Below are 12,288 nucleotides of genomic sequence, written 5' to 3'. Positions count from 1 at the left end.
GAATCTTGATTTCCGTTAACTCCTGGAAAAAGAGAGAACTTGTTTGTCGCGTTGATCGCGCACTAAGCTTGCCTTTTAACTTTATCTGTTCCCTTGATCGTTCCAAACCTTCGATCCTATCTTTTTCAACTCATTTCAACCACCGACATAATTTTCATCATGGATTCCTCACCATATCTGGATCGTTATCGTCAGATCGGCGCGCTCGATCAGCAGAAGAATCAGCTCATTGAGGTAATCTTATGATCCCTTCTTTTCTTCGAACGAAAATGCTCATGCGCTTCGTGATAGGAACTCCTTCAACGAGTCACCGATCTTGAAAACTCTTTCCAGCGCGAGAAATTGGACCATGAACGCGAGACACGTTTCAACCGGGATATCCAGCTGCATGAAATGGAGCTCATGCAACAGATATCCCAGATCAAAAATATAATGGTGGGCGACAGTGGCAACCGATCTAATTTAGGCCTGCGCTGATGCGGATATCTCCCACAGGACCGCGAACCGTTTGTTGTGGTACTCCTAGATGGCGAGGGTATAATCTTCAAGGACGAATTCTTGCAGTTGGGCGAAGAGGGTGGCCGAAATGCCGCTACTCAGTTTTACACGGCCATGCACACATATCTGTTGAAAAACCTCCCGAGCGTCAATGTGCCCAAGATAATACTCAAGCTTTACTTGAATGTGAAGGGCTTTACAGACACCTGTGTCCGGAGTGGGATTCTCGCGGATCCTTCGACGGTCCCTGAATTTATTCGCGGGTTTAATGAGACCATGTCATGCTCGGAGATTATCGATATTGGCTGCGGCAAGAACAGGGCCTATGATAAAATTCAAGGTTTGTGGCAAGAGACAGACTGCGCTTACGGTGGAGACCCACGAGCTAATTATTTCCTGTTTTTCTCCCTTGCAGAGATGTTCCAGGTCTTCCTTTACAACTGCCATTGCCACCAGGTCTTCGTCGGTTGCGCCTCAAATACCGAATACGCCCAATTCCTCGATGAGACATTGAATGACGGAGATCTTACCGGGCGTGTGTCGCTTGTGGAAGGTGTGACATTTGACAAAGAATTGGATGCGGTGAAGGGATCATTTCGGACTGCCAAATTCCCCGAGGTTTTGCGTTCATCCAAGGTGGCACCTATTTATGTGGCTCCTTGGAAGAGCAGCCTGCCTTCTCGGTCCTTGCTCACCCCATCACCGTCGCAGCAGCTACAGAACCCTCCGCCCTTGTCCCGCACATCCACCAACACCAGTGCTTCAGGCCTAGGCGCACAACCGTTAGCGTCAACACCGAATACAAGCAACGAATCCCCCGACTTCCAGATTGTTCGCTCCAAAGGTTCTGGGTCGACGCCTGTCAAATCAGTGGAACGAAACAAATACGGACAGCGAGTGGACCGTCTAGATTTCAAGAGCATCCCTCGGGATGATCTGAATCGATTGAAAAAGCTCAAATTGTGCAATTATTACTTCCTTCTTGGGGAATGTCCCAACGAGGAGAATTGCTATCATGACCACGATCGCAAATTGACCAGGCAAGAACTTCATATTCTGTCTGCCATTGCGCGGATGACCCCCTGTCGCTTTGGACTGGAATGTGATGACCCTGAATGCATTTACGGCCACCGATGCCCGCAGAGTGAACCGGGCAAGAAGACCTGCTTCAGAGGCGATAGTTGTCGCTTTGAGCCCGTGGCTCATGGCATCGACACCAATATCGTCAAGGTGACCAAGATCTAGTCTAATCTAGTGACGGGTTTCGGAATTATAGTGCCTTCTTTCGAATTGCCGCCTTGTTTTTTTCTTTCTTTTTTCTATCTCTTATTATTTCTCTATTTAAGGTTATTTGGGGCCTTTGGTTTCGGGGTTATCGATTCGGTGTCGTCAAGAGGTGGAAATACTCATGGTAGAGGAGTTTCTCTTTCGGAGTTGACTCAGGCGCACGGAATGGGCTTGATGGTCATTGGATTTCACTATACCTTCCCCTGGAAAATGGGGTCTATAAGGTGTGGATGGGATGAAACCATCTATATCTACCCCATGTATTGCCTTTATTGATAAATTGTATTAGTATCAACTATAAATTTTTAAAATATCCATGAATTGAAGTCCCGGAGGTTTCATTCTATGATTGTGCAATGACCCGTTGATATTACATATAGTTACTTACCAGTTTGACGTTATTCATGAATCGTAGTACCGTACAAAGAAAATCGTCTTTCCCATCCAAAACACCCCTCCTGCACACCACATGGTTCTCCGTCGACTTGCATAGCATCTGGGTCTCGGGAATGTACACACCGAACCCCATACTCCTTAATACAACACTGCACCGGTACTCCTGAAAGCCCCGCTGGTGGTGTCCAATTTTGGCCCTGAGCTGCATTCGCCCCTTCTCGTTTCTTCTCTTCGAGATTGCCCCAGAGGAGGAAGAGTTTCTCCCTCAGTGCATCCAAATTATTTGGATTTGCACGGAGACTGTATAGTCCAGATTTAGCGAGGCAAAGACTTGTTAGATAAAGGGACTGGGAACTTACTCAGTAGGATCCAGGCAAAGCAGATGTTCAGCTTCTGCGCCAGAGACAAAGATCTTCATTTGTTCTCGTGGTTGATCTTTTGAAACCACTGGTTCAATACCTTCTACCAGAAGACAAAAACGCCATTCCCAGGTCGTATGTTCTTGGCTTTGGTGCACAATAGTTTTTGTTCGGACTTGCACTGCAAAGTCTGCCAAGTCTGGGGGAAAGAAGTCCACAACTCGGGCAATGGTGTTATAAGCAACGTTTTGAAATGGTAATTTGTAACTTATCCCGCCCGGGAGAGATATAACATGGTGATCAGCTGCTAAGATCGAATCCACGGAGCGCACTGGAATTCCAAATTCGCGTGTCTTGACATTTGAATTTCGCTTCGCCCGGGCCAAAGTCGCTGATAGTGCCTTCTGGCCCTCTTCCAAGATTTTCTCTTTTTCGGTTGCTTTCTTCTTTTGTTTCTTGGACTGCTTGGTTTCGTTTTTCGGCTTTCCATGGATCTCCCAATAAGCTTTCTTCCGCTTCATAAGCTCTTGGGCCTCTTCACTATAGTCACTCGAGATAGTGCGCAAATGGACCTTGTGAGGAAACCTTTTGTCTTCGTGGATGACGCCTTCAAGGATGCCGCCGCTGTTGAATTTAGGGCGGACAGATCCGAGGAGCACTAGGTCCCCTGGTTTGACATTGTCCCGGGAATACGAGGCATGCGGATCCCACAGCGTGATTTGCATAGTCAATTTTCCCCAGGGACCGGGCCATGAGTTCTTTGAATGATTCAAGTAGCCAAAAGAGTCGCCGTCGGTCCCTGTCTCTTCATCTTCTTTCTTATGATCATTCAGATTGTCATTGGCGGTGTAGTCAGTGATCCAAATGGTACTCTTATGACTCTCGTAGTTATGGTCTTTCACCACCTGACCGATGATTTGGACAAAACGACTTGCCTCAATATCTTTAATCAGGACTATGGGAAGACCTGACTTTTTTTGGGATGAAAAAGCCTGGACAACCTGAGCTGCTTGTGATGGACCGGTTCGCCAGGTGTTATTTTGTACCTCCGGTGTGTACTTTTCTAGAAGCGCAAGTGCAATGCTTTTTTCTGCTGATGTCGGGTCGAACGTGCCAGGCCCAGTAGTGATAGACGGGCTCTTGCTGGAATCTTCTTCATGTCTAAATATCGCCCAAGAGACATTGTCGTGTTGAAAGACAGTCGCGGTGTCCCTGCCTTGGTAGTCTTTTACCTAGAATATCAACATCAGCATGGGTGTTGGGAATTCATGTCCACTTTCCAAAGCCTTACTCGAATGTTCCGGAGAAGGACTACATCGTTATTCTGAACATGGGGCAGCTTGCTTTCGTCATTGTTGAAAAACCTGACTTTCAAACTATCTGCCCAGGCAGGAGTATCGAATCTAGAATCTTTAAGTTCGAATGTGACAGTATATGAAGAGCCTTTGCTGTGACGGACGTCTAGCTTGGAAACCACCATGCCGATAACGCTAGCAAGCCCGCGCGAATGACATGCAGTCTCGATGCTTGTTATGGGATCGACAGCAGGCATTATGTGTTTGACTGCGCACAGCAGGGTCTTCAAAAAGTCTTTTCAAAGAAATATCTTGAGTCGAGCTACCAGGATAGCAAAAAGAGAGGGCACAATTTTGGGTTGGTCAATGTAGTAAGGTCTGTCATGGGGCCATTGGACACTGGGGGCCCCAAAATTCAAGCTGAGGAAATGCAATTGAAAGCAATAACATGAAAATGCTTTGAAATTCCCTAGATAATCTGGAGAAAGTGCTGATACAAAGAAAGTAAAGGGATTGATTTGATGTGTCGCAGTAGCTGAGGGGATCATGTGACAGCTCCCCCTCCTTGCACACACGAATCCTTTCTTTCTCTTCTCCTTCCCCCACATCTCTCTTTCCCTTCCTCCCCATCAACGGCGCGCCCTCCATTTACCCCATTTCTTTATCTCCCAACTCATTTTCGTGGCGCGCTTCATTTTCGCAATTAAATCCACCCAACATGGCGGAACGTTATATCCCCGAGCACCGCCGGACGCAGTTCAAGGCCAGAAACCAGTTCCGCCCCGATGAGCTCCGCCGCCGCCGCGAGGAACAGCAGGTGGAGATCCGGAAGCAGAAGCGTGAGGAGAACATGGCCAAGCGACGTGGTGTTCAGACTCGCGATGGTGGTGTCGGTGTTGGTGGCATGGCTGCCGCCACTGAGAGTGATGATGAGGCTAGTGCTATTGAGAGCGAGGTAAGCTCCCCCTATCTTTAATTCCCCCTTTTCTTTCTCGGGGCTTGCCTTGAAACTCCGCTATGGGTGATGGTATCCCATCGTATCTTGTTTCCAACGCTCTTGGCCCTTTGTTTTTATTATGCGATCATCAACATGGAATTTTTTTTTCACCGCCCTGTTGCCATGGGGCCGACCCCTCCACCACGGCCCATTACTATGCACAACCCCACTATAAAAAAACTCGAACCACAACGAGAAGCAAACACCAAAGCTAACATGATGGATTTTCTAGCTCAATGTCGAGCTCCCCCAGATGGTCAAGGGTGTCTTCTCCGATCAAGTTGAGGAGCAAATTCAGGCCACCACCAAGTTCCGCAAATTGCTATCTAAGGAGCGCAACCCTCCTATCGAGCGCGTTATCGAGACCGGAGTTGTCAGCCGCTTCGTTGAATTCCTCCGCTCCCCTCACACCCTGGTTCAATTTGAGTCTGCTTGGGCCTTGACCAACATTGCCTCTGGTTCCGCCCAGCAGACTCAGGTCGTCATTGAGGCCGGTGCTGTCCCGATCTTCGTTGAACTCCTGAGCAGCCCTGAGCCCGATGTCCGTGAGCAGGCCGTTTGGGCCCTTGGTAACATTGCCGGCGATAGCCCTCACTGCCGTGACTTCGTCCTCGGAGCTGGTGCTTTGCGCCCCCTCCTGAACCTCATCAACGATGGCCGCAAGCTGAGCATGCTCCGCAACGCGACCTGGACTTTGAGCAACTTCTGCCGTGGCAAGACCCCCCAGCCTGACTGGAACACCATCGCTCCCGCTCTCCCCGTCCTTGCCAAGCTCATCTACATGTTGGATGATGAGGTCCTGATTGATGCTTGCTGGGCCATCTCTTACCTTTCCGATGGTGCCAACGACAAGATCCAGGCCGTCATCGAGGCCGGTATCCCCCGCCGCCTCGTGGAGCTCCTCATGCACGCTTCAACCTCTGTTCAGACCCCTGCCCTCCGCTCTGTCGGAAACATTGTCACTGGTGATGACGTTCAGACTCAGGTCATCATTAACTGCGGCTCTCTTCCCGCTCTTCTGTCCCTCTTGAGCTCCACCAAGGACGGTATCCGCAAGGAGGCTTGCTGGACTATCTCCAACGTCACTGCCGGTAACTCTAGCCAAATCCAGTCTGTCATTGACGCTGGCATCATTGCCCCGTTGATCAACCTGCTCGCCAACGGTGATTTCAAGACCCGCAAGGAGGCCTGCTGGGCCATCTCCAACGCCACCTCCGGTGGTTTGCAGAAGCCTGATCAGATTCGCTACCTTGTTTCCCAAGGTTGCATCAAGCCCCTCTGTGACCTTTTGGCTTGCCCCGACAACAAGATCATTCAAGTTGCTCTTGATGGCCTGGAGAACATTCTCAAGGTCGGCGAGATGGACAAGGAGGCTGGTCAGGGTGAAGCTCGCGTCAACCGCTACGCCCTCTTCATCGAGGAGGCTGGTGGTATGGAGAAGATCCACGACTGCCAGAACAACGCCAACGAGGAGATCTACATGAAGGCTTACAACATCATCGAGAAGTACTTCTCCGACGAGGATGAGGCTGCCGGTGACATTGACGAGCTGGCTCCCCAGCAAACCCAGACCGGCTTCACCCTCGGTACCGGTCAGCAGCAGCCCGCTGGTGGATTTAACTTCGCCAACGGTGGTGACTCCATGGACATGTAAAGAAGTGGTTTTTTTTTTCTCCACTAACCAACCACCTTTTCAATCTCGTTATCGTTATATTACGGTGCTGGGGTTTTGTTCTATCTTTCTTCTTCTTCCTTGGGCTCCTTGTCACTTGTCACGATTTTCACTACCCCTCCCCTTCCCCCTTTCGCCATTTCATCATCCCCATTTTGTGATTCACGATAAACAAGATTCACCGTCATGTAACCCCTATCCCCCCCTTTTTTTAGCATCCTCATACACAGGCGTATTTGTTTGCAGGATCGGTTTTTTCTTTTATGTTAATGTCACCCTCCCACCCTATCTCTCGATCTGCTCGTGTTTCTCGTGGGGGATCTTGGTTCCATTCAAGAGAACACTTGCTCGCTGGCATCAGGGGCGTGTCTCTTGGCGATCTTACATTGGAGATGTTATTGCCTGCAATGATATAATCTGGTGATTGATCACTATTGCCGATAGTTCTAGCCAAGCCATGTTTTCTGACCATGGTTGTCGATTATGCTACGCTGTTCCCGTATCTATCGCAGTTTGCCAGAACCAAAAGCCAATTCTTCGTTCAAAACAACCCGTAATTTCTGCTCTAGATAAGATGATGGCTACTAGTATTCTCTCCAGGGTTATGAGGTGGCACCACATGACGCTGTCTTTACAGGGGACGCAGTAACTTGGAAATCAATGCTACCTACAGCATCTGGCCCAATATTGCTGATCACCACGCACCATGTCACGAGGTCCACGATAGCGACCTATATTTGAAATTCCAGCTGAAATCACAAGTCAGGTCAATTTCAGTTGAGATCACCATATTTAGCGAGCTTGTGCAAGATCAACCTCTTGATTTTCATCGCATATGAACCAACAATCCCTCTCAGTACAACCTTCCGAGTATCTACGATCATTCAAGACTGAAGTTCCAATACAGGCCGCCAGCGTGGAGCTACATGGCTCAATACCAAGCTAATCCAGTTTTCCAAAAGAGCAAATATCAATCCCAGGAGGTCGCCGTTTTTTTTTTTTTTTTGGCTGTATCTTGGTGGTCCCCTGGGTTCGATGTTCAGGTCCCAGATGGACAACTTGATGCACCCCAACTGGCTTTCAAAGGGTGATCCTTTGACTCCTACAGTATCTTTTTGCTCTTCATTGAATTTTGAACCCACACACACTCCTTGGCTTCCGTACTGTTCCCCATTTACTCTTTAAAGCCAGATTTCTATTTTTGCCCGTTCTAATCAACGAGGGTTTCCGAGTCCGTAGGCCTCTAGCACCACCTTTTATTTTCAGACTGCTCGGAGCCCCGGTTCCTCTAATCTTTAACAAAGTAAGCCGACACGGTAGTTGAACAAGATCATGATTATGTAAATCAAGTGCAGGTGACATTTACTCCAATAAAGGTAGAAACAGTAAGAGATAGAAAATCCGCGTAGCATACAATAGGCCTCATCCCTCCAGCAAGCGCAAGCAAAAATTTTAGACATTGAAATGTAAAGGTGAAAAGGGACAAGTGAATAGCTCATGAACATAATAGCGGCCATCGACCTAGCTTAGTCGCCCATAACCTCGTCCTCATCCGGTTCGGGCGTGCCGTTATTCAACTCCTCGTTCTCATCATTGTCGCGATCAATGTCTTCTTCGACGAGTTCGCGGGCTCGCAGGTCTTCTTCGTCATCCTCTTCCGCTGGGTCAGGGTGGTCACTATCTTCATCATCCACGTGTTCGGCGGACTTGAAATCCTTGCCTCCAGGACCATCGAGTGTCTGACCCTCGGCTGTTGGCTTGGCAGGCTGTTTACCCTTGCTGCGGGGTGCACTGCGAGGCTTTCGTTCTTCCATGTATGACAAGACCTCGCGGTAATTTTGACCAAGGGAAGTCTTGTTGCGGAGCAAGCGCTTCTTCAATGCACCGCGTTTTGAGCCAGAGGCATCGATGACCCGGCCAATAATGGCCAGGACGATCTTACCGGTCAACTCGCAGAGGCGCTGCTCAGCAATGATACTGGACCGAAGTCGCTCGCTGATCATGGCCTCATCTTCGGAATCATTGCCCTCGTCATCGTCCTCGGGCTCGTCTTCGGATTCCGGTTCATCATCTTCGGCGAGCTCGAGATCTTGGCCAAGTTTCTTGGCGAATGTGCGCTCGGCAATGCCGTGAACCTTGGTGATGAGAGCCTGGGCCTCTGATGAGGTTTCATGTACCAGGCTTTGGGTCTGGAAGATAACATCTTCGTTGTTTCCGATGCCTTGGCCCATATTGCGGAGTGTGCTGAATAGTGTTTGAAGATCAAGGTATGTGGTAGTAGCAACAAAGCGTACATCATCAAGACCAGGTCGACTCTTGATGATCTGCAGAAGTGATGATGCAAAAGTCTCACGGCTTTTTGTAAGTGCTTCAAAGTAAGACGTGTTGAAAGAGGCCTTGCCCTCTTTCAAGGCAGATGATAGAGCCTGTACTTTCCACATAAAGTAGAATAACAATGTGTTAATGCTGTGGGTCACCAGCTCAGTTTCTGCGCTGGCAACATCTTCATCGTCAACTTGTCCACGGGTGCCACGCATAGTAAGATGAATCAGGGTATTGAAGGGAGCCTCGGGGTGGTCTTTCTTAGACCTCGAATGCGAGGTGGGCACTGTTTCCAGAATCGCGGTACTGTCCGTGATACCAGCAAGGTTCGAAATGCGTGTCACGGTATTGGCGAGTTCTGTCAAAGTTGGATCGGCGATGGAGCTGCCGTTCTGAACCTCCTTCTTGCGAGATAAAACACCGAGGGCCTCCACCAAATCATCCCATAGTTCCTGGATTTTGCCTTCAAGTGCCTCCCGCATTTCTTCAGAACTCTTTGCGTGCAGGAAAGCCACGCTAGCTTCTGCCAAGACATCTTGATCAGAATGGGTCAGAAATTGCCGGTTAATGTCATTAAGCAAAGAGGCGTACGCCGTGGCATCCTTTTGAAGATCTTGGATGGTATCGAGGTCCACCAGATGTTCCAGTCGTAGAACAGCAGATGCAGCTTCTGGGGAGGAGCCAAATTTGTTGAGAAGTTGAGGAATGATTTGAGCAAGGTTGTGAGAAATCTCCTCCTGGAGCTCAGGGATCTTGGCTGTTAGCGCCTTGACCTTACGCCCCCGTTTGTCAATGTCAGATTTTGCAATGTCAAGTACCCGGAGTTTGACTGAAGCACAGAGGACTTCAAGAAGAACGGATTCTAATCCTTCCTGCATCTTGTACAAATTGCGAACGATTCCCGTAGTATCATCCTCCGGCGGATCATCGGCGATTTGGGAGTGGTCATAAAGTAGGTACCCAGCCAGAGACTGCCATTGAGAGAGCTCTCCCATGTGGAGGTAAATGGCTTCAGTAGCTAAAACGAATCGTGAACTCGCTGGAGCTCCCGAAAGGACACCTCGGGAGGTAATAGGAACCTCCGGTTGTTCGCCCTCCTGTGCATCATAGGCCTGGAATATGTCGGCCAGACACTTGAACTTGATCCATGAGCGTTTGGGTGATTCGTAATCATCCTCATCATCATCGGGAAACATCTCATTAAGTTCATCTTCTACTTCTTCTGTAATCGCCTCGAACGCATCCTGGACGTTTGCAACAAAGAACTGGCCTGCAGTCTTCCGAATTCGAGGGTCAACATCAAAGACTAAACGTCCAATAGCGTCAATATCGTCTGGTTCAAGCAATCCCCCATCTCGGAGATGAATCAGCAGCTCGACAGCGGCAATCCGCACGGTAATCTCGGCGTCTTGAACGGCAATCTCAACGATACGCTGACGGAAACGCTCGGTGAAAGAATGGAGAACACCGATATTGTCCTTGTTCTCGTAGAGGGGAAGTAGTTGCGACAATGCGATCAGCCGAGTACCCGGAACGACATCGGCGAGAGTCCATCCAATATATCGCAGGTATTGACCTTCAAAGAAAAACTCCCGGTATGTGCGAATCCATCCGCCCAAGGCGGCAATACACTCTGCTCGGATATTGCCGTCGACGTCGCGATAACGATGGACAAATACAGTGTCAAAGCCGTCCTGCAAGAGATCGTCCAATTGCTGCCCCTTTTCTTCTCCTTCCGAAATAGACTTTTGGATCGCGTCTACTCTGCCTTTATTCATGGACTTCTTTTTCTTCTCACTCTCAAGCTGTTTGCGAGAAGTTGACAGTGTCGTTGTAACCTCACGTGCAATATCACATAAGGCGTTCATGATTGCTAGGGAGATAACAGTTGCAGTATGCCGGAATGGACGGCAGTTGGCAGTTGACATAGAGGAAAGCCAAATTTGGATGTTCTCCATAAGGGACTCGTCGGTGTACAAGACTGATGAATGGTGGAAGGTCTGAATGAGCGCGACTGTGAACTCTTCGAGGACGGGTTGGAAAGCTCTGTACTTCTTTGCTCGAGATATCAGAGGGTACTCGGTGAAGCCTTCCATTTGGTAGGTATTCTGCAAATCTTGGATTCGTTTGGGCGCATGATCAACATCTTCCACATCCTCCGTGGTGATCTCCAGGTCAGATCCGGTGCATCTAATCACGAAGTTGATCAGATCTCGAATTGCCGTTCCATTCTCGCGCTGGTATAGGTTTAGGAACTGCGCAGCCACCGTGTCGGCATTGTTGCTTTTGCCAAAGACCTCGGCTAAATTTTCTTTGTGAGTTAAACGTTATATAAGTATTGGAAGTATGAACCTACCATATAGTCCACGCTCGCCTGCCGCTAAGCTAGGTCGTACCTTTGGTTTGCGAGGGCGCGAGGCCGGGAGTCCGCCATTGACGGCGGGCCGGAAGGCAAGTTGTCTCCTCACCCCGTTGCCTGTAACCTTTGGTTTCTTGGATGCATGTGATGATTTCTTTGAGGTGTTTTTCTTTGTGGATCCGGCCTTGCGAGCGGCGCGTTGCCTTTCTCTTAACTCCTCCTCGTCGGTATCATCCTCGATCGGATCATCGCTCTCCGAATCCGACATCGCATTGTCACTATCCTCGGCGCCTTGCGCATCCCCGCGCTTTCGCTTTCCACTGGCGTTCAGTTCATGGGATGAATGTGTACTTTGCGAGAAAATGTCTGGTCGCCGCGTCATTCGACCTGATTTGCGCCGGTCCTCCGCGGGAGTGGATGACGGATCGGTAGGGCTGTCCACCTCCATAGTGTCTTATGATGTTGGAGAGATATCTCGCGACTAATGACAGAAGAAGAATGTGTCTCAGTTCGGTGGATGTCTGTGAAAAGAGGTTAGAAGCGCCGTACGTCAGGTCGACACGCGCTCCGTGGAACGCGCCGTGCAACAACAGCAAACGAATTTGGACAAATTGTCAGGCGACGAAGGGATCAGGCCCGAGCGGATAGGGTTGAATGATCAAATCAAAGGAAAATCAGATCAATGCCCCACAGGTACGTAGGAGGAATGGGTGGGTGGGAAAAAAAGAAGGGCCCGATGGAGCAAGAGAGCGGGGGATCTGGAGCGAAGCGTAAAGGAGGTAGACGCGCCTCGTTGCCTGCGTGCCTGAATCACCTTAGCATTGTCTCTGTTCTTAGTTATAGAACCAAAGTAGGACCGCTTACATATCAATTGGCAAGATGGCCGAGTTGGTCCAAGGCGTGCGGTTCAGGTTCACCTGATCCAGATTTCCGCATCTCGTTTTCGGGGCGTGGGTTCAAATCCCACTCTTGTCATCTGTATTTTCTTTTTGTTGGCCTGGGGCCATTCACATTATTCAACATGGCAATTTCAATGCCTAGTAATCATTGGCCACTCTTTTTTTTAGTCCATGGATGCTGTTCCATATCCATGTGATACACAC

At 49.2% G+C, this 12,288-nt stretch overlaps 4 protein-coding genes across 4 annotated transcripts; 2 read left to right on the top strand and 2 right to left on the bottom strand.

Annotated features, from left to right (window-relative positions):
- Positions 1-149: 149 nt before the first annotated feature.
- Positions 150-1,743, top strand: N7484_009761 (CCCH zinc finger protein; the record flags this gene model as incomplete). The annotated part of the gene is made up of 3 exons (XM_057120148.1): positions 150-234; positions 292-435; positions 496-1,743. The coding sequence occupies exons 1-3, from the start codon at positions 160-162 to the stop codon at positions 1,741-1,743; spliced, it is 1,467 nt and encodes a 488-aa protein (XP_056969703.1). The 5' UTR covers positions 150-159.
- Positions 1,744-2,183: 440 nt separating this feature from the next.
- On the bottom strand, positions 2,184-4,092 carry N7484_009760 (uncharacterized protein; the record flags this gene model as incomplete). Its single annotated transcript, XM_057120147.1, has 3 exons — positions 2,184-2,481; positions 2,541-3,772; positions 3,817-4,092. The coding sequence occupies 3 exons, from the start codon at positions 4,090-4,092 to the stop codon at positions 2,184-2,186; spliced, it is 1,806 nt and encodes a 601-aa protein (XP_056969702.1).
- Positions 4,093-4,553: 461 nt separating this feature from the next.
- N7484_009759 (karyopherin alpha) lies at positions 4,554-6,486 on the top strand (the record flags this gene model as incomplete). The annotated part of the gene is made up of 2 exons (XM_057120146.1): positions 4,554-4,790; positions 5,065-6,486. 2 exons carry the CDS (start codon positions 4,554-4,556, stop codon positions 6,484-6,486), a joined length of 1,659 nt encoding a protein of 552 aa, XP_056969701.1.
- Positions 6,487-8,030: 1,544 nt separating this feature from the next.
- On the bottom strand, positions 8,031-11,633 carry N7484_009758 (cohesin subunit IRR1; the record flags this gene model as incomplete). Its single annotated transcript, XM_057120145.1, has 2 exons — positions 8,031-11,128; positions 11,183-11,633. 2 exons carry the CDS (start codon positions 11,631-11,633, stop codon positions 8,031-8,033), a joined length of 3,549 nt encoding a protein of 1,182 aa, XP_056969700.1.
- Between the last annotated feature and the right edge of the window lie 655 nt (positions 11,634-12,288).

This window comes from Penicillium longicatenatum (genome assembly GCF_028827895.1).
Source record: "Penicillium longicatenatum strain IBT 33135 chromosome Unknown contig_6_segment0_segment0, whole genome shotgun sequence".
NCBI classification, from domain to species: Eukaryota; Fungi; Ascomycota; class Eurotiomycetes; order Eurotiales; family Aspergillaceae; genus Penicillium; species Penicillium longicatenatum.
This window is presented reverse-complemented; position numbering and strand designations above follow the sequence as displayed.